Source organism: Pezoporus occidentalis, unplaced genomic scaffold (genome assembly GCF_034315485.1).
Source record: "Pezoporus occidentalis ecotype Australia unplaced genomic scaffold, CSIRO_AGI_Poc_V1 ctg2, whole genome shotgun sequence".
Lineage (NCBI taxonomy): Eukaryota > Metazoa > Chordata > Aves > Psittaciformes > Psittacidae > Pezoporus > Pezoporus occidentalis.
The window spans coordinates 18,136,930-18,161,729 of NW_026913855.1; the positions used below are offsets into that span (position 1 = coordinate 18,136,930).

At 37.8% G+C, this 24,800-nt stretch overlaps 1 protein-coding gene across 4 annotated transcripts in view; it reads left to right on the forward strand.

The window, feature by feature from the left end:
- The window catches only part of LOC134163303 (uncharacterized), a 273,936-nt gene extending 257,359 nt beyond the window's left edge, over positions 1 to 16,577 (forward strand). For 3 of the 4 annotated variants that reach the window (XR_009964695.1, XR_009964685.1, XM_062618037.1), the window contains one exon: positions 15,974 to 16,577. Coding sequence is in view for 1 of the 4 variants with exons in the window: in XM_062618037.1 (XP_062474021.1) it covers positions 15,974 to 16,099 (126 nt within the window). In the remaining 3 variants the exon portion in view is untranslated. Of the gene's footprint in view, positions 1 to 10,260; positions 10,323 to 15,973 lie in introns of all 4 variants that reach the window. The other variant, XR_009964692.1, reaches the window with a different exon arrangement.
- The last annotated feature ends 8,223 nt before the right edge of the window (positions 16,578 to 24,800 follow it).

Genomic DNA, 24,800 nt, shown 5'->3' on the forward strand with positions numbered 1-24,800 from the left:
GCTCTCTCACAGCCAGTTGATCTTGTTTCCATCAAGTGTTTTCTGTTAACAACCAGCAAGTAGAACACTTGTCTGCAATGGGCTTTGATTTCTTGGCATTGTTCTCACTGTTCTGAACATTTTGTGGTGGTGAACAGATACTGCAAACATGGAAAATAGTCTCCTCTGGTGCCTATATTTGTAGTGTCAGTTCACATTTGATATGAATTTAGCTGAAACATGAGGCATGAAGATTAAGCTCTGCCCTCTGAAATATTTTTCCTTGTTTTAGAAGAGTAATCTTATTTCTTTTAGAAGAAGCAAATGAATGGCAAAGCAAGGAGCCTAAGCAGACAGATTATGTTTGATTTCACAAACTAGGTATTCATGTTATGATACATTCCAAAGAAGCAGGACAGAGAACTAATGCTGTGCAGATCAACTCAGTTGTGTGTTTTCAAACAGTAGATCATCTGAAATCGGAGCTGTGAGGCTGAGTGAAATCCTGGCACTGCTGGAGCAGCTGGGAGAGCAGGGCTGACTGGGGCATGGTGCCTGATTGCACAACTCTACAAAGGGACTCTCTAAAGTTTCAAGTGCTGCCGGCAGTTGGTTGTCATCTTTGCTCAGCTTAGCTTGACACCGTTTTCTGTTCAGTGGTGACTGCAAAGAGAGGTAATACTCTTTATTTAAACCAGCTCTCTTCAACACACCTTGGCTTCTTGATAGCCTTAGGTAGTCCTGGCTGCCTCATATTAATGTTGAGTTTGGAGCATGCAAAAAAATCAGAAGGCAGACAGGTTTTTGAACCAGCAGTGCTCTGTAGTTGAAGATTTCTAGATGGCCTGATCATTTCTGTTGCAGAGAAAGTTAGAAGAAACACAAGGCAGTGAAGTTTTGGCTGTACTCCAGTGCTGCATAATGATGGGGACCAATAAATTCAATCAAAACTCTGAAATTATCTTACTCTGGGGGTCTATGACTAGAACTACTCACCTTCCCTTAATCCTCCCCGCAGTTCATCCACTACATTCAGTTCTGCACAGGGCCCAAACAGTTTACACCATATGTGGTCACATCTATTGTGTGCAAGTATCTTTAAACATTTGGTTCCCCTTGAACTGCAAGGGCTTAACTTACACACTGGTTTTTATGAGGTCTGTAATTACTTCTAGATTCTGGATGGTACCCATGCCTTCCTGATAACCACTAAAATATAAGATATTCAGGCATGCACATATGCAATTTTTTTTAGAAAGGATGAAATGACTTTTTGTCACCCCTTAATCCTAAGTCAAAGGGTATAAAGTGCAAGGTTGTTTTTTTTTCTGTGAGCTGGATGGACATCAGAGATTCTTCTCTCTCTTTGGGTCACACAATCCTGCTTTGAAATCTCTTTAGGAAAGATGAAAAGAGTATAGCTGTAGATTAAAAACCATGAGCTTTGCAAATTACTGAAATAAATGGTGGTTCTTTTTATTCTGGGATCCAAGATGAGATAATACACAGAAGTAAAAAAATATGTATGTCTTCTATTTTATTGTCTCCTGACTCCCCCTAACCCCCCTTTAACTCATTTTTGGATCTAGAAAGAAAAGCATGCCGAAAAGGCCCAGGGTATTGATGTGTGAAACTGAAGGAGTTGCTCATTCCCATGATGCAGACACTGTACCCTTTGACAGAGTTAACATGAAAAGAAACATACTGGAAAATACTCTCCTAAGTATGAAAAATTCCTTAAATTCAGGGTGTGTTCATACAAAGTGAAATTTCTACAGTGTGGAAATCATTAAACCTGATCCAGAAAAAATGTGAGGTGCCCCAGCCATTGAGATGTGAATCTCTTTAATCCGCACAAGCATTAGAAAAATCTGAAACATGTGAAAGTTCAAAAGCTGCAAAGCCATTACATGACTTCTTATTCAGTTCTCAAATATTGTAACTTTCTATTGAACTGTGAAAAGGCTTTTTCTATTTTTTTTCTTTTCTTTTCATAAGCAATAGATCAGTCACTAATGTGTTATTGCACATAGTGAAGATAAAAGTGAGTTTCACTTGGTTACATCTACTTGGATATAAATCCTTGATTTGTTTTAGAGCATTTATGTAGCATTTCAACAGTTGGTAACTTGCATCTTTTTACGAGTTGCTGTTAGAGAGGGGGAAAAGAGCATGGCTGTACAATTTTTAATATTTTTTTTTAAGAACTCAGCCAATTTCAGAAGTTTAGAGGTAGCTTTAGTAACTGGATCTAACATTGCGTGAAGGCTTTTTAGCTGTATGTGTGCTAATTAAAAAAAGTGAAAAGAAAAACCCAAACAAACCAAATCAACTACCTTCTTTTTAGCTTAACTTTACAGCCCCAAAGTACATCAAGAGGATCTTCAGATTTGTCAAAACTGACTTCCGAGAAAACAGTAAGTTACTTTTTGTAAAAGGGGCAAACCTGGCTGGTAATAGAAATGCTCAGGATTCCCCACGATCAACAACCCTCTGAAGTGCAATGTGCCTAACTCCAAGGGCCAGAGTCTCTATGCCTGGGCCTAGGCTGGTGCAGCAGTCAAACCTCCTGTGGAGGCTTGGGCAGCCTGGCAGGTCTGGCTTTTCTCTATGGGAGTATTCATTTGCTTTGCATCTGCAATTGTAACACTAGGCTTATTTTTGATACCTTTGCCCTTGCTGTGGTCAGTTATAGCAGCCCTTAAGTTTTCAAATAGTTGTCTTTCGCTGAGGTATGAGTCATGCTTTAGGCTGTTTGGGCTTAAATGAAGTACTTATTTTTGAGATAAGTTTCCTGGGGAGAGGGGGTCCCATGTGTCTGATGGTTTTGTTCTAGGGGCTGCCAGGGATGTAGTGTTACACTGCAATGTCTGAAATAATAATAGATCTTAACATATAGAGTAACAGGCTTTCTCAAGGGCAGGAAGAATAGAAAGTTTCATATTGATTTGCCAGTTGAAAATGAGCCACAAACTTTTGTCAGCAAAACTTCTGTGAGAAGATAGTATAGTGACAAAAAACACTTGGAGTTGTTTTTTTAAAATGATGGGCAACTATAGAATCTGAAGAAGAGACTTTTAGAGTCCTCTCCCCACAAAAAAAATGTCTTCTACACTTAAAAAGACAGGGAGAAGCCTGTTTTCCACATGCAAATATTGGCAACCTGACTCATTCACTTGCCAAAGATGTATCAGAAAAGCTGAGGTAATCCACTAATTTTGAGGTGGTGAAGCAGAAAAGTGCAAGTGGGCTAGACATGGGAGTGACTGCAGGAGCAAAGGGGAATGTCAGCAGAGAACTCTGGGACCTCTGGAGGAGACCATGTTCTCAAGCAACGCTCAGCATTTAGAGTTATAAAACCTAAATAAAGCAAATGTCTCAAACCTGTGCCAAAACCCAGAGTTTAAAGGTAAACTTGAGATAAGGACTAGCTGTATTCATTCTGTCCCCTGCTGCCAAGGCCTTGCAGCACAACAAAGGACTATTTATCAAAAAGGTCATGTGGAAGAGGACATGGTTTGAAGAAACTGAACTAAAGAAAAAAACCCCCACAAAACCTAAATGAGACAAATTCAAAAATAGTAACTCAGACATGAATGGAGTTCTGTACGCCAGGCATTTCTCACATACATTCTTTTATATGCCGCAGATACAGTGAATATAATTTTCTTGGTTTGTGACATTCCTCTATAGTCTCAAGAGCTTGAAATGGCAAGGAATTACATAATTACATGTGTCCACCTAAACAAAGTGGAAAAGGTGGTAAAAGAAAACATGGTGCTGTGATTGGGTTTTCCACTTGTTGCTGTTTTACTTTACATGTCATTCAGGGATACTTAAGGGTGATCTCATGCATGATGGTAGCCAGTGCCTCCTGACCTAGTACTTTAGTATTTAGGCCTTCATGTGGTAGCAGCTGTTAAGGGATATTATGTGAAAAGCCTGCGCTTATCTTGATCTTCTTGACCAAAAAGTTTTCCCCCACCCCTGAGTTTGTGGGAAAGGGGAGTAATTCTTTGTAGCTGGGATCCACAAGTGGTCAGCCTCTCATATCCTGAAAAAACACTAATAAATGGCAATTTTCTCTTGTGAGTCTGCTGTAAAAAGATTCTAAAATACAGAGATTCTAGTGTCATCCACAGACAACAATCTGCTAAGTGTGTTTGCGTTTTGGGGGCAAGCGGAAAAAGAGCATTCCCTGTGAGCGACAAGTGCCAATCTCATAATGTCATATTACCATTGTGGATGAATGAAGAAAAAGGCCCATTATGTTATATCTAACTAGAAAGAGACTTAACAAAGAAATACACAGTGATATTAGTGAGAGGAAGGATAGACTTGTGGTTAGGGGACAGGAGATATTGATTCAAATTATGGCTCTGCAAGAGACTTCCTCTATGACCTTGGATGACTCGGTTACTGCCATCCTTCAAAATGGTAGTAGCACCCAGACTGGGGGAGAGATTTCCTAGAGAGATAACATCCCATTTAGGCACTCAAATGTGAGCCTAAGTGACCAGATCTTCAGGATGTGCAGAAAGATCTTTTGAAAATCTACAAGAAAAATAGGCTCTGTCAAGCTTGGAACCTTTCTACTTATGATTTTTATATGTATATAGATATTTTTTCCCTCCACTTTTTTCCTCTCCTCTCCTCTCCCCTCCTTCTTCCTTTTTCTTTTTTCTTTTCCTTTCTCCTGTGAAAGCCTGGCTCTGATGCTGCTTATTGAGCATTTGAGAATCTGATCCTTGACCTCCCTTGGGATTCTGACTCTCAGTCATCTTAAGGCATGGTTTCCCAGCTGAAAATGGGGACAACAATGTGTCCTTTATCTTTCTGTCAGTTTTGTCTGTTTAGTCATTGAGGCTTTGGGGAAAGGGACTGCATTGTATAATATACAGGTATTTGACCCTAATGTTTGAGAGGCATTGGGAGAAATGGAGACCTTAGACATCAGTGTGATGAAAAGGAACCTGTAAATGATGGTTAAAGCAGTGATTCTGAATAAGTGATGAATTCAACCCAGTGGTATTGAGACTGGCTTTGCTTGACAGAAAGAGAAGACAATTTGTGTCAGAGTCAGGATTTCTTCAAGACTTGGGAATGTTAAGATCCAGACTTGTGGGTTAAACACATCTCTACCCAGAGCTAGATTAGAGTCTGTGTTCAAGTATGTTTTCAATTATAATCCATTAGAAAAGTAATGCTGAAATTTATCTTAAGTTGTCACAGTGCTTCAAAGCATGGACTTTTCCTCTCTCTAAGTCCTTGAACAAACGCAGGATGTGTTGAGGCAAAACTGTTTCCAATTAAGTTGATGCATTCTGTTCTTTAATGTTGCAGGACTTCAAGTTTAAGTTAAAGAAAAATCCTGTAGCCAGAGTTCAGAAGGATGATTCAGACAAAATTGCCTGGAAAGCGGCAATTTGCCTGAAGTTCTGTGGCTGCACCATGACGGCATCTCAGATAACACATGGCGACACATAGCCATGAACTTCAGTGAAACTCTGCTGACTAACCCTGACTGGGGACCCAGCTCTCTCTGTGTCAGGTTCCTGAATATGCAAGGGGGGGCTTGACACATATGGGTTAAAGGAATAAAAGTGATCCCAAGAAATTCTCTGTTGCTTGTATCTGCTGTAAATTTTGCTGTAGTGTGCCTTTTAGAGTTCCAGGTTTTTTTTTCCTTGCTTGACTGAGCATTCCTGTTCATTCCCCATCATTTTGTGGAGTACTATCCTGAAAAATTCTGTCATGTTGCAGATAAAAAAGCGATTAAATGTGTGTAATGGGTTTTTCAGATAAATTTATATACACATGCAGCATGTTAATTGGTAGATTCAGTTCTCCAGCCCAAGACAGATACTTGCATCTTTACATCAAATGCTCTTATTTGTCAATTCTTGGATCACTTGCTGCAAGGATCCCTGAACAAACCACCTTAGCAGTCTTCTATATGCTCCTTCTTATATGTGCCATCTCCCCTTGCACAAAGACTTCCCCTCTGAACTCTAGCCAGCAAGGTGATGCCAGAACTTAATTTGACTCACTGATGTTGATGGCTTTGCAATGCCTGGCCTCTCAATTTGTTTTCCTCCAAGGTAATTTTAAGACTACTCAGAATACACACTCAAGCTGGCTTTGGAAAAGGTAAAATATATATGGAATATATATATATTAAATATATATGGAAATTATGATAAAAGTAAATTCTTCCATCTTCCAGGACACTAAATAAGGAACAAATATAATGTGACATGGACAAATGGCCAGTTTCCCACTTTGGACAATATTCTGTTGCAAGAATATGTGTGACTGGTGGTCATTGCTGAATGAGTTTTGTTTTTTTTTAAACTTTGCAAGAAAATATATTTTTTGGCTTTTGAAGAGTAAGGTTTATTGTGGATAAATGTGTTACTGAAATAATTCTAGCATTGTCCACTTGGAAGTAGTTTGAGCAGGTATTCAATAATGCATTAACCACATGTAGGGAGCTATAAGGAAAACATATTCATAAATTACTGAGTAGCTTTGCTGAATATCAGAATGTTTCTTCAGCTTCTCTTCAGAAAAAAAGAATCTTACCTGTGGGACCCTGGATAGTCTTTTCACAAGTAATGCAATCTGTCATGCATTGTGTATGGGACTGTACAGTGACAGGGGTTGTAAGAAGAAACACGGATTTCACTTTTCTACTTGGTTTTGGTGTATTTAGTACACGTTAAACAACTAGGTCATTTAGAAGCTGAAATATCAAGTTGGGTTATGGATCCAAGTTACCTAGTTGCCTGTCTGTAACTGTGAACCTATTTGTTCTTGGTTCTTTTAAAACTAAGTACAACTTATTTTGGTGCTCTTAAAAGAGTACTTTGAAATCTGGACCCTAAAAATACAAGAAAATATTTAGCATAAAGTTAAACTGCACTGAAATTCAAAACAGTGTCCTTTTTTAGGCTTTTTCTGAAAATTCAAGTCAATATTCTGTCTAAACATTTCAAATTTTTTAATTGCGAACCGCTTTAAATAACCTTCCAGGACTCAGACGATACTAGAATTTCGATGTATGCGCCATGGGGTAATTGTTCTATTTAAGGATGATACTTGCTTGTATTACTCATGACAAGTATGCCATTTCCCTTGTCTGTGTTTGTAATCTTAGCAAAGTGTTCTTTTCATAGAAAGAGGGTATGCTCTTCTGTTAGTATAAATAAGAAAACCCAAGAAAAATAACCACAGTGTGACATGGGTCCCTTCAGAGCTGGGGATAATATTCTGAATGCCCTCTTAATGAGGGATAAAAAGAGACATTTATTTTGCCTTGGAAAAAGTGGAATGTTGGATCTCATTCTGGAAATCTGGGCTTGACTACTTTCTGCCTAATGTAGATTTTGGTCTGTGTAGAACTGCATGCTGATCACCAGTTTGAATTCATTTTTTACTGGCTGGCTGAGTCTTGTCCCCTTTCTAAGCCGTAGCAGAAATATATTTCAGTGAGACATCAACCTGAGGCTATTCAATGAGCAGATTTAAAAAAAAAAAAGAAAAAAACCTACTTAATGACAGTAGCAAAATCGTTTTCTATAAATGAGCAAGTGCTCAACTTAAGAAGAACTAAGAAATCTTCTAAACCAATGAGTCTAAGACCGTTTTATTTAAAGTCTAACATATATTGAAGAGTTTAATTAGCATGCCTTATTATTTAGTCTCGGAATCTATTCTGAAATTATTGTGTTGCTCCTGTTAATATACAAGCTTCCTCCAAAGGAGTAAATGACTTTCACAACAAGCTATATGCATTTCATGGTAGTTGCTTCATGGAAGAGTGTGACATGTTTATATCATTGTTTTCTTCTACAATCCTTAAAATATACTTAAAGGAGAAATCACAGCTGCCTTTGACTAAACATCAGTGTTTTTATGACTGGCAAATATGACTGGAAACATGACTCAGCTTTAACAACAGTGACCTAGATCTTGCTAGAATGGCAATTATCTCTGTAGTCATAGTGGAGACGTTTGAATGCTTCAGTTTTGCATAAGTGAGGCTGTATGCAGATGGATTATACCATAGCATGCAGATCCGTAATAGAACTGCTGTGCTGTATTGACATAGTTTGAGAGAGACAGTTTAAATATTAGCAGTAGCTCTTCAAGCTTTGAGTAAATAGGGTGTATCCGTAAGTGGTATGGATGAGATAGTGAAGTTATGGATTTTGCAATGGTTTAAATTAAGAATCTTTCCAGCAGTGATTGATAGATGTTTATAATAGGACAAAAGACAGCTAGGAAATTACAGACATTGCCTGGTCCGCCTTTTGACAGAGGATAGCATTTTGAACTATCCCTAGCTGACCAGCATCCTACGATTATACCTGTCTGCTGGTTGCTGCTCATGGTGCTAATCTGATCTCAAGCTGATTTTGACAGAAAAGCATTTCTGTTGTGACAAAAACACCCTTGCACAAGGTATTTGTGGCCAACACATTAACAGTTTGAGTGTGAAAATTCCCTGGTGACTCTGGTTTTAACCAGCAAACACTGAACTGCATGCACTACCTTCAGATTACTAAAGTTATATATGCATAAGAAAAGCTTTCATGGGTCAGGGATTAAATTACTTTCCTTCCTTTTTCATTATTTTTGTCCCTTCCCTTCTCCACCCTTTGTCTGGCTTTCGAAATAATGTATATTGACTTTTGGCACTAAATTTTTACTGAAACAGTGATGAACAAATTATTATCAGTGTGACGTTGTGTACTAGTTATTTATATATATATATATTTCTAATAAAGAACACTGCTGTTATCAGTTTTTGATCATTTAAGCTAAGGACATTCAGAGATAGATAACCTCAGTATTTAAAGGTGCTTGAATAGTTTCATTAATTTAACGATATATAAATGATTACTATGTTGCATCAAAAATGCCCACCTTTTAGCTAAGACTGCATCTACGGCACTGAAAGGAGATCCATCAGTGCCTAAGGGCTTGAAGTTGAGTCTTTACATGAATTCATGGATGAGTTTACTTGGAAAACATTGACTGGCACTGGAAAGCAGAAGCTGAACAAAATTAGGATCAAATCCTCTCAGCAAAGTAGATCTGTTGACTGTCAGCTGCCCTAGATTTAAAAGTGCAAAACCGCTCAGACGGTTGCTGAGCATCAGTGGCTTGGAGAGTTGGGAAAATTAGCCTCTGGTGGTGAGAATAATTGGATTCCATTTGGGGAACTTTTAAACTTTTAATATGTTAAATATTTGAGTGAAGGAAAAGTGGTTTGTTTTCATTACTGCACTTGAAAAGCTGGAGGGTATTTTCTTTTGCCAGTTTTAATGTTTAATTTTCCTCAGAAGATCTTAGCATACACGCTGACATATAAAGGCCACCTTTAAAGGCCCTTGCTGAAGCACCTCCCTCCCTCTTCCACTTTCCCCCAGAACACCCTGCAAGTGGGTCAGTAAAATCTGGCACAGTGAGAGCAATGGCTCTAAATGGAGAAACAGGTATCACCTCCAAACATCTCCAAAGTGCACGTCCCACTTCAACATGCCTCTCTTTTATCATAGCTAAGGTTTCAGTGAGCCTTAAAAATATCAGAAAAATAAAACGACTGTTAAAAAAAAGAGTCATAAAAAAAAAAGTCATAAAATACTCCCGCTACTTCCTCTTGAGGATTTCTAATGTCTCCTGCATGTCTGTAGAGGGGCTGTATTTGCAGCAGTAAGTCTATTCCTTTTTATCTCAGATACAGTGTTAAACAAAGAAGATTCTCTTTTCCTTTTATCTTTCTAAACTGAGTTTATAGGAGGTGTCTCTATTTTTCTCATTCCCAAACCAATACAGATGATCATTCACAATTTCTTTGATTGTTCTCTCGGACACTTCATGAACTGCTGTTAATCTTAATGATCCTTCAGTACTGTATTTGAACGGACCACTACCCATTCCCCATACACTCTGGAGGATGTATGTCAGGGCACACATATTAGTTAGGCAGAATTGTATAAACAGTTTTCCAAAACCACCAGGGCCAGTTACTCCTCCAGACACTACACAGTAGAAGTTCATAAGTTGAAAATTATGTTCTCAATCATTTATGCTCAGTAAAATAAAAGGGTTTAATGGTAGAAATGGAAATTAGATTTCCTGAAATTCAGAACTGAAACATTCCCTTTAGAAGTAGCACAGATTACTGCAATTAATAATGTATCTGAAAAGGCTCATATACATGTAGATATACATACATGTGTATACATCTTTATCTCTCTCTGCATTTCCTAGAAGCTGGTTTCAGAGCTTGGACTGGAAAAAAATCTGCCTCCTAGAGAGCTCCCCTGCATTTAGTGAGGCATTACATGGCCACAAATACTAATCAGCACAGCTGAGACAGCATCAACACTTCATTGACCACAAAAGAATTCAATGTGGGATGTGAAGGTAGAAGAACTGCATCCATTTGAGTGTTACTGAGGCTACATGATCCACAGCGTAATGCACTACAAAGGAGAAGAGATGAAAAATCACTTGCAGATGTAACATTCACAGGGAGAAAGTGGGGGATCCAGAAGGAAATATGAAGGAGAGAACTATGGAAAATGCTTACAGCCCTGAAAAAAAGGCTAAATGAATGTTCACAAGAATGCATTTTTCTACTTATCTAATATAAACAACAGAGGAAATTTTGAAAACTGGGTCCCACATATCTGGAAACTTGACCAGTTATTCCTGATTACCTTGATATAACTCATGCCATGTGGCTTAAATGAAGTCATGATAGATATGCAGCTTCTGTCAGAAAGAGAACATTTAATTATGAGAATCTGATTAAAAGCTGATGCATTTTAACAATGAAAATAAAACATCAGTTAAAAATTAGAATGAATAATTTTTAAGAGCTGAAGATGTCAGGGTTCATTACTTAAAGGTCGAATTCTGAGTGCACTCTGTCACTCATCTTCCCATTTATGGAGAGTTCATTGAAGAAAAATGGGGAGGAGTAATGACGAGGGGGAGAAAATGGTGCTTCCAGCAGATCCCATGAAATTATGCACATTTTTTTCCCAGAGATTGAGGTTAATCTTTTCTAGTTATACTTGAACTTAATCTGCCTTGATTTATAAAAGGTATTAATTTTTTTTTTTTTTCTGAACTTATCCCTGTTTTTCCAGTATAAAATTTTACATTCAGTATTCTTTCCAGGACGAGGTAATTCAATTTCCCTTTATTTATCTCCATACATTGAACAAGCAGCAATGATTAGACTGACGGAGTATCACTGTTTGCTCAGCAACAACACCTATTCACCCTAACCCTTCTGTTGCAAAACCTGACACTTTTGCATTATATACTTCTGCTTTGTATCATCTTCCCTCTTGTAAAGGATAATGCCACTTTCTAAAAAGGAAGTTCTATGAAGAGTTTTTGCTTCAATTAACTATTTAAACTTGCCATTAAAGAGTAATTCTTGAATCAAAATTCTTTGGGAGAAAAAGTGAAAAATCCACTCATAGACGTTTGTGAGGCAGATTGCCTTCATGATGAAACTTCTAATGCTGTAAATGCTGTAGAAAAAGTGCCTGTTGGCAGAAATTCACTTAAGCAATTCTTCCAAAAGTCTGCAGACATCGTAACTTCTGTTGTTAAAACCAAGCTTCTCCAATGTTACTAGATTTAAGAGAAAGTGTTTTTTTTTTGTTTGTTTGTTTGTGTTGTTTTTTTTTGGGGGGGAGGTGTTGGGTTTTGTTTGGGGTTTTTTGTTTTGTTTTTTCTTTTGTGTTTTTTTCTTTTGTTGTTTTTCAAATAAAGATACTTATTTCTTGAAGCTACGTGTCAGTAATAACATGCGAGAATTAAATATGCTCCTACACATATCTCAAGAAATGTAAGTTAGTGTTTTAGCAAAGATTTTACTGGTATTAATAGAATCCCATAGGAGAATTTGTGCTACTTGTAACCTGAAAGCAAATGCCTTTCTCATCGTCCTTTTGAATAATTTTTACTGCTTTTGCACCTCATTCTCCTGATTGCTATCAGGTAGACAGTTCCTTCTTTACCATCTTTAACTTTTATGAACACAAGTTAAATCCCTCTTTAGCAGACTCTTTTTTTTCTGATCCTTCTACCCAAGGAAGGGTCTAAAGCAAACAAAAAAAGATCATTGTCACACAAGTTGTGGAACTCACTGCAGATGACGGTTTGGAAGACGAAAGCTTAAGTGTTTTAGAGTAAGAATATCAATGTTTGTGCAGAGCACACCTACAGTAATGTTTAATCTGATGGTTGCATCCAGTATCTGTTCCAGAAAGTCCATCCCCTCCTGCCTACAGAGGACCTAAAAGAAAAAGAGCTGCCTGTCTTTGATGGTCTTTTCCTGAACATTTCACACTTGACATTGTTAGAAACATGATGAGGGACCAGGCAGCTCTTTAAAGCGAGCCAATACTTTAGTTCCTGTGCATTCTTTCTACCCTTCAAGGCCCCTTTTCTTTTATTATGATTTACATCTGTGGTTGTCTATGATAAATATTTTTATAGTTATTTCTAGTTTTTTTCCTGGAAAACTGAAATGGAAGGTTGTTCTGTGATAGTGTGAGATTCTCTTACATAGCTGACTTTTTCAAATCTAATGGTTAATTCTTGAATGGGAAGTGGTTTCTGCAGATTTGATAATATCAAAGGGAAGATAGTGTCTCAGGAATAGAGAAGAAGGAAAGGATTTATCATCAACAAACTCAAGACTGTAGCCCAGAAAATTCTTTGGTTTTTAATGTGTTCCACTGTTAAGGGAATGTCTTACTGGTAGAGAGCAAAACCAGAATGAACTGGAATACTTTTCAGTAAACAAATCTAGTGGTAATTTATCCAAACATTAATTATTAAATGTTTGCAAAGATCTTAGACTATATATGCATTTCAATAGAACCACTCAGGGATGTTATCTTAGGGACTGGCAGGGTAATACTGCAGAGTGACTGAAACCTTTTGAGCTCATCAGCATGACATCAGCAAGTAAAACCTCTGCAGTGCTTAGATCAGAGAATGTTTTCATTGTAGCTGGTGAAACGAGTTGTGCAACACTGGCATTGGGTCCAGGTGGATGGGTGTGACAACCTGATAAACTGCACATTAGACAATCGATATACACAGAGGAGGGCAACGATGCAGGAAAACACTAAAATCTATTGCCGAAAAACTGTCAAACAGGGGTCCCTTAATGTCAGGGAAAGTTTTGGAGATGGCTATTACTAGTATTAATCTAGTATATTCAACTACTTCCAGCTTACAAAGACATCTGGCTTTTACCTGTGAAATTTGTCAAATATTATTCTGCCAACTATGTGCTTGAGCAGTTTGTTGCCAAGTGTAATGCTGTGCAACACGGGGCCAGGAATTGCTGACAAACTGCCAGAGTCTGTCTGTGCTTGTCATAGCACCACGGCTTGCAACGTGCTGAACTACCGCTCTCTTGTAAGTGAGAAGCATCATCAAATGCGGTGAGCCAATTTTCCTCCTATAGATCCTTGGAGCTGCAGCTACAAATCCTGTTCTTGTGCAGCCTGGGTGTGCAAAGGGGAATGACATTCTTATCAATACCAAATGTATCTATGCTTACTGAAGGCTATATAGAAGCTTCTTTTTGACTTAGAAGTCTATTGCAGAACTTCAACCTGAGTTACTTGAAATAATAGAGCTGTCAGTAATGTGATATTTTTTGAAAGACAGTGCAAATTACACCCTTATGCAAGAGCCTGCTGGGTGATAGCAGAAACAAACAATAGAAATGAGGCAGACCAGAGAGGAAGCAAACATAAATCTAAGATGCTGAATCCTAGGAAGACAAGAGTAGCTTCCAGTATGAATAATTCTGCTTCTCTTAGTCTCCATCCGCCAGCATTCCTATTATTCCATAGGGTATCCTATTACTGATTCAGATCAATACTAAACTTCCAAAGGTACATTATTTTTCAGTCAGTTTTTCACATAGAATAGTTTGAAAATGTGGACACTAAAGAGAAACAAACAGCAATGCTAATTTCGGTATTCATTTGTACATCAAACTTTATTTTGCACAAGTCTCTTTATAGTCAGTCTTTGCCAACGCAATAACATACTATTTAAATGTGCATTTTAACTGCCTATGATTTGACTGCAAATATTGTCCTAATGATTTCTGGATATAAAATGAAGAACTAAATGATGGAGCCTTGTTTTGGAAAGCCTGTTGTATTTAGTTCTGGTTTAGTAAATGAAGTAAGAGTTCACAAAATATTTACTAGCTTCAGGAAAACTGTATATGGTTCTGTATATAGCTAGAAGTATTACTGACAGGTTTTCAGACAACATTATGGGTCATAATACCACTGTTTCAAAGTGCAGGGTTTATTTTAGATTAATTCTGAAGAAAGGGTGCTGTTAGGAATGCTTGCTGTACAAGAGGCCTTAAGTAATATAATCTCAGCCCTTCTGAATGTCATAGAACATTGGTTCCTGTCTTTTTTCTTTCCTAAATAACTTTGAGTTTCCTGGTAAGTCTTACGCTTATTCTTTTAATCACTTCACAGCGTGTAGAGTTGATGGGTAGGGGTCTAGAATATTTCCCCATCCCCACAGGCATTTTCACAGTGCAGCTGTTGATCATGTGAACATATTCATGTTTCCTTCACAGCTGACACTCTGCAAATGTCTGGCGTGCCTGGAGATGGTAAAAGTGTGTTCAGAGCAAAAGGAGCTTTCTTCTCATAAGGACGGCATGTCAATTTTCTAAGAAATGGAATTTGAAGTGAAAATACAGGTTTCTTCAATTACATTAAGACAATACAGACCATCATTGAATGAGAAGAAAGTGTGTCATGCTGGGATATGGATTGAGTAATCTAGACACCAGAAAAACAAATAATTTCTTTATTTTTACTTCCTTAGAAGTGAAGGCTTTCATGGATTTTAGATGTTTAGCTTGTCTCACCTCACTTTTTTTTTTGTAAGAAATTTTCCTTTGCTGGCTCTTTAAAACTCTCTTTTCCTCTGAAGTTTATTAAAATTTTGACAGCTGTCAGACTAGGGATGTGCTGAGAATGCTGCCTATCACACTGACCAACTGTGTCACTGCTTCTTTGTTCTTCCATCTGTCTTCTTTTTCCATTTGTCATTTTTTGTCCCACTCATAAGTGCCTTTGCGACAAGTAACATTTTTGCAAGGTGTTTTGTACAGCACATATGCAATTGCTCCTGATGCATATCATCCACTTGTGTTTTCTTCCGTTTATTTGGTTCCCTTTTCTAGCTGAAAAACTCCTACCAGGTGAAATAAGATCAATCCCCTGTTATACCAAATACAGGAAATCTCACATGAATGCAATTAGAATTTTGACAAGAGTCTAAAATGTTTAAAGAAGACTTTCCAAGGCATTAACTTCTGTCAGTGCTTGCTTCTTCACTAAAGCAGAGCTCATGCCTTTATGCAAGGACTGAATAATCCAGTAAACTAATTAACTATACCTTCTGTCATTTTTTTGAACCGTTTCATTTGAGAGTGCATGAATGTTTCCCTCTGTAACCTAGTGAACCTAATATAAGACAGTGAATTGTCATTTGAGCTAATCTAACTATATTCTTTTCTCTAAGGAAATAATAAGGCTACAAGGACACATTTATTGCATATCAAATTATTTAGGTCTTTTGTGTTCAGTGAAGCTCATTTAAACAAAAATCTGATAAAGGAATAAATATGTAATGATGAGTAAAATAATGCATACTGGGTTTAGATCACATATCTAATACTAACGTTAACAGACTTAGATTATTTATGATCCAATATTCTACGTTGCATAAATCACCTCACTGAGTATGGTAGGCTTATATGCCAGCAAAATGCACAGCTGTGTTCAAGGTTAGCCCTTAGAACACACATCTGTTCCCACAATCTTCTTTTCTTCTTGTAGTGCATGCTCCATAAGTACCTCTGAACTGCTGATCTTTCTCATTTTTTTTTCAACAGGAAGGATCCAGGCTACTGCTGACTTTCTGCTTGCCCACCACCTTGCTGAAGTCTATGCTTCTCGATACTTCTCCCAACAGCCCTCTCCAGCTGCTCCAGGCAGTGCGCCAACTGGCTGCTTTGTAATCACACTATCTACCTGCTTGAATCATAAAGATGTGTCATCTTTTGTACTGCTGCTCTGTGCGTGAATCCTTATCCTGTCCTGATGGTGCTGTTACAGATGAGGAATATTTTCTAGAGTCATATGAGGCACACAGATACATGGACAGATGCATTGCCCCTCCAGTGGATATCTTGTCCTCAGAGCTATTTATTATCTTGAAACAGTCCTTGGTATTTCAAGTGACATTTTGCCATTTCTTAGATATATTCTATTTGTCAGACATAGCCCAGCTACAGAATGGCCAGTTACTAAGTACTCAGCTATGCTGTAGGTCTCTCAAGCTGTAGGGAAATGTATTTTTACCATTTACCAAAGTTTTTATTTTGCCAATTTGTTTAAGAAACCCAACAAAGCAAACCCACAAACAATTGAAAACCTCTAACACTCCCAGCTCCCACCTCCTTTCACTATTAGAAACAAAGCAAACCTCTTCTTTTATACCTTGAGAGATTTTATGTGTCTTTCTTGCAGGTTGCATTTTTAGAGGGGGAGGGGAAGGAATGGAAGAGAGATGTCAGTCTCTGAATAACAAGTGCTCTTTTTTCTATGTAAAAGCTCTTCAAGAATGAAACAGATAAATTTTACCAAGTCACTATGAAACAGAATAAAACCTGCAAAGTAGCTTTACTGCAAATGCTAACATGGTAGGACTTACCTGTCTGTAGCTTGGCAGAGCAGCAAAACCCACTACAGGAACTCCCAGTATAGTTTGGTACCTTCTTACATATTTTAATAAGAAAAAATATATTTATTTAAGAAAAAATATTTTTATACCTTCTTATATGCATTTCAAGGCATGAGACCTGGTCTTACTCACATAAACCCTTATTTGTGTGTCCAATCCCATATTTCTTGAGTCATGTCATAGCATTGAGGGAAAAATTACGTGCATATGACTGAGAGTTAGGAGGCTTGGACACATTATCAAGAATATAAAAATTTAACATTATGCATTAATGAAATAGAATGAAAATAAATGTCAGCTGAAAGTAAGTCCCACCTACACACCAGCGCAGCAAAATGAATGAAGCAGAGAGGACAGCAATGACATCCAGCAAGACGTTACGGCTTCACACTACATTCTGTCTCGGAGAAGACATTTGATAACACTGTCTTCACTGTTTCTGTGATCCAGAAACATAATCATTCTTTTCTGTATACTACCATAGCATGATCTGGTAAGCTTTAAAGGCAGCTTTTTTTTGTGATGATTTTTGTCCACTTTATGTTCTATTTTGTATCAGTAAGGGTACAACATTTTATACAGATTCATGAAGGAATGACTTTTTTGGGGGGTGGGGTTGTTCAGGACTTTTTATGTTCACAGTAATAGTACTTGTAAGCTTACCTCTGCATGAGATGAACTGCATTTTCAATCATTGTCTTCACCTTCACATTTGGGTTGTTACCTTCACCTTCCTCTGTGATTAGCCCCAGGGCACATGTTATCTCATATCCACACACATTCTGTCATGTGTCATTCTTTGACTGAATAAAAGCCATGTTTGGAAGACAGAAAATAAAGGGCTGGATTGAATTCTGTAGGTGCATGACGAAGGCAGTCTTCATACAGATTTCCCCATTCCTGTGTCCATGTGGTAGCTGTGGGAAGAAGCTGCCTTGATTTTTTCCATCTTTGTTTTCTGGAAACCGTATGAGGCTTTGTGCAAGTCTCTGTTTATACATCATCTCTTATATACAACACCACTTTCAGCTCCAGCTTTATGGGAGAAGGTTCTATCTACCACAGCAGACATAGCACAGATCCAACAACAGGACACCGTGGAGTAGCTTGGATGGACTTCAGCTGGGTGCTCCAAAATCAGCAGTTCTGCAAGAGGTGGGACTTTGTCTCCAAAACTTTTCTGTCTTCCCTCTGGAGGTTCTATGGTGAGAATTTGCTGCTCTGGAAAAATTTGAATGAATCTTTACATGTCTTTTATTTGGAAAAGGCTAAGAAACAATTCTAACTAAATGAGTGCATATCAGTATTTTCACACAAAGACATTTCCAGAAAAGGTGTGTTTACCATTTGAACTACTGGTTAGAAAATCTCTTTAATACCTATTAGCAATGGCATGGACAGATCTAGAGTCAAAACCTGAATTTTTATAATTTGAATCTTGAGTATGTTGATTGAAATTTATTTCAATATAAAAGACTTCTGCAGGGACCTACTCTCAGGGATTGTGTGTTTTAAAGCTTGATTTGCATATCAACATAAACCTGTCTTTGCCTGCTTTTACTTGAGAGAAGGATATCTTTGCACTATAGTTCTGTATTTCCTGGCAATTTTATAGACTATGGCAAGTTGATATCATTGCCACTAGCCCAAAGGAGTTACAAAAGGTGATTGAAGGTAATCTTATGTTGGCAACTTGTCCATTGGATATCCATTGATGGAGAATAATCTCAGTGTAGAACCTCATATAGGTAATGCATCCAGTCCTAGTGAAGCATATACACCAGATTTCTTTGTGACTTTGCTGTGAACTTTCAGTGGAGCCAGATAACCTTTGTTTTTTTCCGTAGAGTCCACTGAGAGATAGAATATTAGTTAGTCTGGGGGGACAGTTCTGCTCCCCACTTTATTCAGTTTTGTACTGACAAAGACTTTCCTCTCATGAATTGTTTACTCTGTATTATGTCAATTTTTACTTAGCACGTGGTGGTCTGGTCTCTCTCTCTCTCTATTTCATGCTGATACAATGCAACTAGGGACTCAAAGAACAAAACTTTCCTCATTTCTGTTTTTAAGTCAGTCAGGTCAGTGTTGCTGCCAATGATATTCTCTTCTGTATCTTTTATATACACAAATAGCATGTACCTATGTTGGTATTCTTTGGGGATTAAACTATAGCATTGATTGTTTATACTATATTACATTAGCCATCCCACTGCAGTCAACAGGAGTATCCACAGCAGGGAGGAATGTAGGTCTGAGCTTTTGATTCCTGTAGTAGTCTTCTTTAACCAAACCAAAATATTACTCTATGTTTGGATTATGCTTAGTTGCAGCTGAGAGATGATTGTTTGTCTTTCAAATTCCATTCATATGACTATCTTTTCATAACTGATATATGATAATTTATACTACATGTTCTCAGGACTATGTCATGTGAAAAGTAATATTTAGATAGCCAAATATCTGACACAGAAAGTATACGACTATCACACACACATATGCTTAGAAGTCCAAGAAATCACATCTTCCAAGTTGCTCATATCTTTCCCTTTCACTGTTTGTGTTGGTTTCCTTTCAGTAAATACAACTGCAGATCTTTGGCCTGTGCCACATGTCAAATAAGGATAAGAATCCTCTGCATGGAAATCATTTTTCAAATGTAAATGTAACAGATATGTAGAACTCAACGGTTTCCCTATATAATATATATCTTTAAACTGCCAGGTTATGCAGGTGCATCTGCAGGGGGTAACTTGTACATGCAAGAACCCATTTATGTAGATTAAAAAATCTGCATGTGTAAAATAAAATATGTTTATAGCATAAACTTTGGCCTATGCACACTTTGCTAGAGTAACTGATGGAATGAATATTGAATACCTCATCTCATGACATAAAAATCAGAACTGCCTGAAGTCACTAAAAAAGGAGCAGAGCACAAAGGATTTCTGTACTTTTTCCTTTTACAAAATTTTGCTAGATTCTGAATATGTGACTCTGTGCATTGTCTTGATTAAACATAATGCAGTGGTAGGAAAGCTGCTTTTCTTTTTTCTGTTTTGATTTTTTTTTTTTTGTTATTGCTTTGCTAGGGAGATTTTAAGTAAGTAACTAGAGTTTAGATTTCAAAGTATTTAGCTACTCCATTCCATTTGAATTAACATATAATACCATCTTTAATTCTGTATTTATCACAGGAAAATTTTTGCTTGGAAGATATGATTCTGGGAATTTGCTAATTGTCCTGTGCCATGATATCATTTCTGAAAGGATTAAGTCTTTAAATATTGCAGTTCAGTAGGACTGCTCTTAATCTTTGCTATAATAATAAATACTGAATGTCAGACCTTTTTAAAGATCCAAATTGGAAATGTCTTTTATCTCACTAAAATGAGCGGAAGCTCCACATGTGTAAATATGAAAGTAGGGAATTGTTACCCCAAATATAGCTTGATAGGATAATTGGAAAGGATTAATTTGCTTCATGTGGCTTTGAGGGAGATGAGTACTCTGCTGTGTTCCCAGGAAATAGTTCAGAATTCTTTACTTTTGCTGGTGTAGAATTGTCTGCAAAGTTTGCATGCTCAAGTAGTTTTAGCTATAACTGTTCTTGAAGAAGTAATCCAAACCAAAACCTCAGGTTTCCCCTGTATGAAGCTTATTCGTATTGCTAGAGCCTTTTTATATGAAATTTTTGAATATTGAAAATATTTTGCCCCTTCATTTTAATATTCATGCAATAGAATTTCTTTCAAGTGTTGAAGTGGAATAAGTTATACATGTGTATATTCAACAAGATTTAGAAGACTGAGTCAATAGAATTAGCCCATGTAAATGCAGGTTTACCTGTGTGCTAGCAGCACAGTTTGAGACAGAGAGCCTCAGACTGAGAGGCTTTCCTCAGTCCTGGGTCGGAAGCTGGTTAGTCAAGCTCTTGCACTACTCATCTGCTCTCACAGTTTTACCTGACTTGCATTTTCCTTGCTTAGCTCCCCTCTTCCTATGCAAAGTCGCTTGCTCAGCAGTCTAACTTTGACCTATTTGACCTTGCCTGTTTCCTTTCTGCTGCATGATAGTTCAATAAAGGTACTGTGCAAGCAATCCTCTAACATATTGCTAGCTGGACAGAAGCTGACATGAACCTTCTAGGAAAGCTGAGATGTGGTGTAATATCCAAATTGACCTGCAGTCAGCAATTTTAAGGTGTTATCACTGAAAAGCAGAAGGGATTGATTGGATGTGCTGCGAAAGAATTAATGGAATATCCATTTTAATGCTCTCCTAAGAATGAAGGCATGTTCTGCAGAAATCCAGTCCAGCATGTGTGCTAACACAGCAGCATGTGGATCAGCTGGACCTCCTACAGGGTGAAACTGCAGTTTCTGTGGTCTCTGGTGTCTTTGGGCTAGTCCCTCCTCAACAAAGTGGTTCTTTAGAAATGAAATCTGTAGGGGCTCTATTTAGACATAAGACCTGAGGGGGAATGAAGTCCCAGAAACCCAACAGCAAACTGTTCAGCACTAGGGCTGCAAGAGTACCCAATGGTGTGGGAATATCTTACTGCACTGGTGGGTACTAAGGTTCCAACATCAAACTTTTACAGATGCAGATCAAAAGTCTGCATTTCTCCCTTCATTGTAGCTGCATGGGAATCTGATTGAATGTAGAGAGTAGGTTGCTTGTCAGCTGCTATGGTGATGCAGAGAGTCAGCCTCAGCTGCAGGCTCAACAAACCATGAAATAGATGAGTTTTATGAGGTATATAATTTTGTATTATACAGTGTAAAAAACCAGTGACAGCTACTCAAGAGTGGCTATAGGGCTGTAGAAGAAAGTCTTTCCATCTATGAAACACCCACAAAACATCAGTAGGTGATGTTCTTCAGTGAGAAAATATACTTGGGGTAGGACCTGTGATTCTTAATGCTGCCATGTAAAAGCTATTCACTGTTTTAATTGTGCAGAAGCCATCTTAGTCAATGGATCTGTGTAATGCAAAGGCCTGTCTTGAGCTAAAACCTCAAGAATGAAAAAAATTCTTTTTACTCATTTGAACACCCAAGGTTGTTAGCCAATTTTGAAGAAATACAGGTAACTGTGCAGAAAACTTTAGGTGACACAAAGCCTACACTTATTCACAAAAATGGTTTCATTGGAAGATGAGAAATGCCTCTGATCCTCAGAAATCAAAATAACCAAGCGTTAGTCAGATGCCAGGCTTGTGTTTTACTGTACCATCAGCAAGTCAGTCTATTTATTTTGTGGAAAACTGACTGCTGTCTCTTGTTCAAAGCAGGGTTTAAAACATTTCTTCACTCCTGTGGCAGTTCCTGGTATTCTTCAAGTGCCTCTTTCCGAGTCTGGACCTCCTACATTTCCATGTTTGTCAGCAACGCGCATGACTAAAATGGTATTTTCATATTTCAGTGCCATCGAGGCCCCTTAAAGCAGAGGCTTGCAAGTGTGAAAGAGAGATATGTTGTTCCCTAATGGCTTATTACCATCCTATTTGCAATTCAGATCAGTTCTAAATTGACTGAAATTTTTAAACACATAGCAGGCAGTTTAAACTAATGATTGTCTGGAGGTTCACATCTGACATGAGCTAAGCTTCTGCTCAAAACAAATTGCAGATAATTCCTTCCTTAGAGTCAAAATGTCACTTTTTACACTGTGCATTGTTGCCAGATTTTGTCAGTTACATTAAAAAGAAAAAAACCCACACCAAAACCCACAAAAAATCTGCTACCGGCTGAATGTTCTGAATTAGAAAGCGAAGTGACGTTGTGGTTGTTTCCACCCTCCCCCCTGTTTACAATAACGTATATGTGTGCCTGGCAATCAGTACCCTGATGAAAAATACTTCTCCTGCCCCAGCTGCCAGCACACGCTTAAGGCCCCAGGGGCAGCCCTGGTGGCCTATGCTCAACGTTGTGCTCTTGGGTGAGCAATGGCCAGTGCTGGCACACAGCTTTGGAGCTGCCTTTTCTTCTGGCCATGGAAGTGTAGTAAAACGGGCTTAATACTTTGATGTTTCTATTTTTCAACACCCTACCTTGTAACTGCTTCTTCAAGAAGTTACACAGAGTTTGGGTTCAATTCTATCAGGGTTTCAAATTCCATAGGTTTGATGATGATAAAAAGGGAAGCTCTTTAAAAATGTGCAGTGTGGTGGAAAGGGTATGTTTAGTATATGATTAAAATTGGGTTTCCTTTGAAAGAAATATCACAAGAAAGACATGGACATGTTAGAGTGGGTTCAGGGGACGGTCACAAAGATACTTGAAAGGCTGGAGCACCTCTCCTATGAGGAAAGGCTGAGAGTTGGGGTTGTTCAGCTGGGAGAAAAGAAGGCTCCAGGGGGACCTTACTGCAGCCTTTCAATATATAAAAAGGGGAGTCTTCTCCTGTAGTGACAAGAGGCAACATTTTTAAACTGAAAGAGAATAGGTTCAGATTTGATAAAAAGAAGAAAAAATTACAGTGAGGTTGCAGAGAGCATGTTGGCTGGTGAAGTTGTGGATGCCCCATGATCACAAGCATTCAAGGTCAGGTTAGACAAGGTTTTGAGCAACCTGAATGATTTGTCTAGAGAATCATGTCCCAGCCCATTGAAGGTGGTTTGGACTAGATGATTTTTAAAGGTCCGTTCCAACCCAAACAATTCTATGATTCATTGCGTGTTTTGGAGGAGAGCATGTGGTTTCTTGACCAACCCCACAAAATGTGTTTTGCATGTTCAAGACTGTAGCACTATCATTCTACAGCTTTGCTCTGCTGTTTTGTCCCCAGTAAGATTTATGCCATGACACTAGATATATAATGTTACCTTTAATTTAGGCCAAGACAGAATTCATAATCCCTTTAATAAAGAGGCTATATCAGGTATGCCATGCTTTGATATTGTGGTGATGTGTAAGATACGAATAATTAAACAGGTACCTTCTCCCTCTCAGAGCAATAGCTTTTTTTCTTTTTCCTTTTTTTGTGAGTTATGACATGGACAAGGAGGCTTGTCTGGAGACAGAAAACATCTTTTTCAAAACAGTGCTATTATCCAGCACTCTATTAAAAGCTTCAAGATTTGTTTTTGTGTGAATCTCTTCATGTCTTGTATTCACCTAAGCCTTACCTTAACTTAGAGGGAATCTCTAGTGAAAATAAAAATAAATGGGTATCCTAAATTTCTTGCAAACCATTCCTGATGCTTTTGCTTTAGATTTTTCATGATACCATCCATCAAAAGCTAATCTCTCAATAAACTCAGTCTGTGCATTGCACTTTCTTCCTTCATGTGGCCCTTGAGAGAGCATGAGAGAGTTTTCTAATACAATGAAGTATTTTCTAGTACAAGATGATAAAGAATGGAATCTTTTTTATTTTCTCACTTTGATGCAACAGGGAAACAGAACAGTTTTCTTGCAAATATCACAAAAGCCACTTTAAAGTATTGCTGATCTGCTTATTGCATTAGCTTTGACATGAGGACCCATGGTCTCTGTTGTGTGGGTCTTATGAAGATACCACGCAAATCAAATTAATTAAGTAGTTTTTGTTTTATTAAGTTATAGTACATGTGCTGTAGGTCCAGAATGTTGGAGCATCCAAAAGGTTCTGAGGCTTTAGTTAGGCTTGGAAAATCATGAAAAGGCTTAGAAAACTTTTTGAGCTATATGAATTTTTTTTGTCCATGAAATCAGGCTAGAAATCTCTCAGGAATGGCTCCTGGGAGGATTATTATTGTTTCAATCATCTGCCTAGAGAAACGGCCTATTGTCATGGATGATTATTGAGCTAATCCTGCAAACCTTGCACAATGCTTTCTAACATGAAGTCAGTAAAGGTAAGCAAAGTAATATCTATATATTTTTCAGGAATTATTTCTAATTAGTGATGGAGTGAAAAGAATGAGAGAGGGACAAGCTATGTTATATACCACACTTTGCATACTTCCAATTTCTACTTGTTTGAATTAC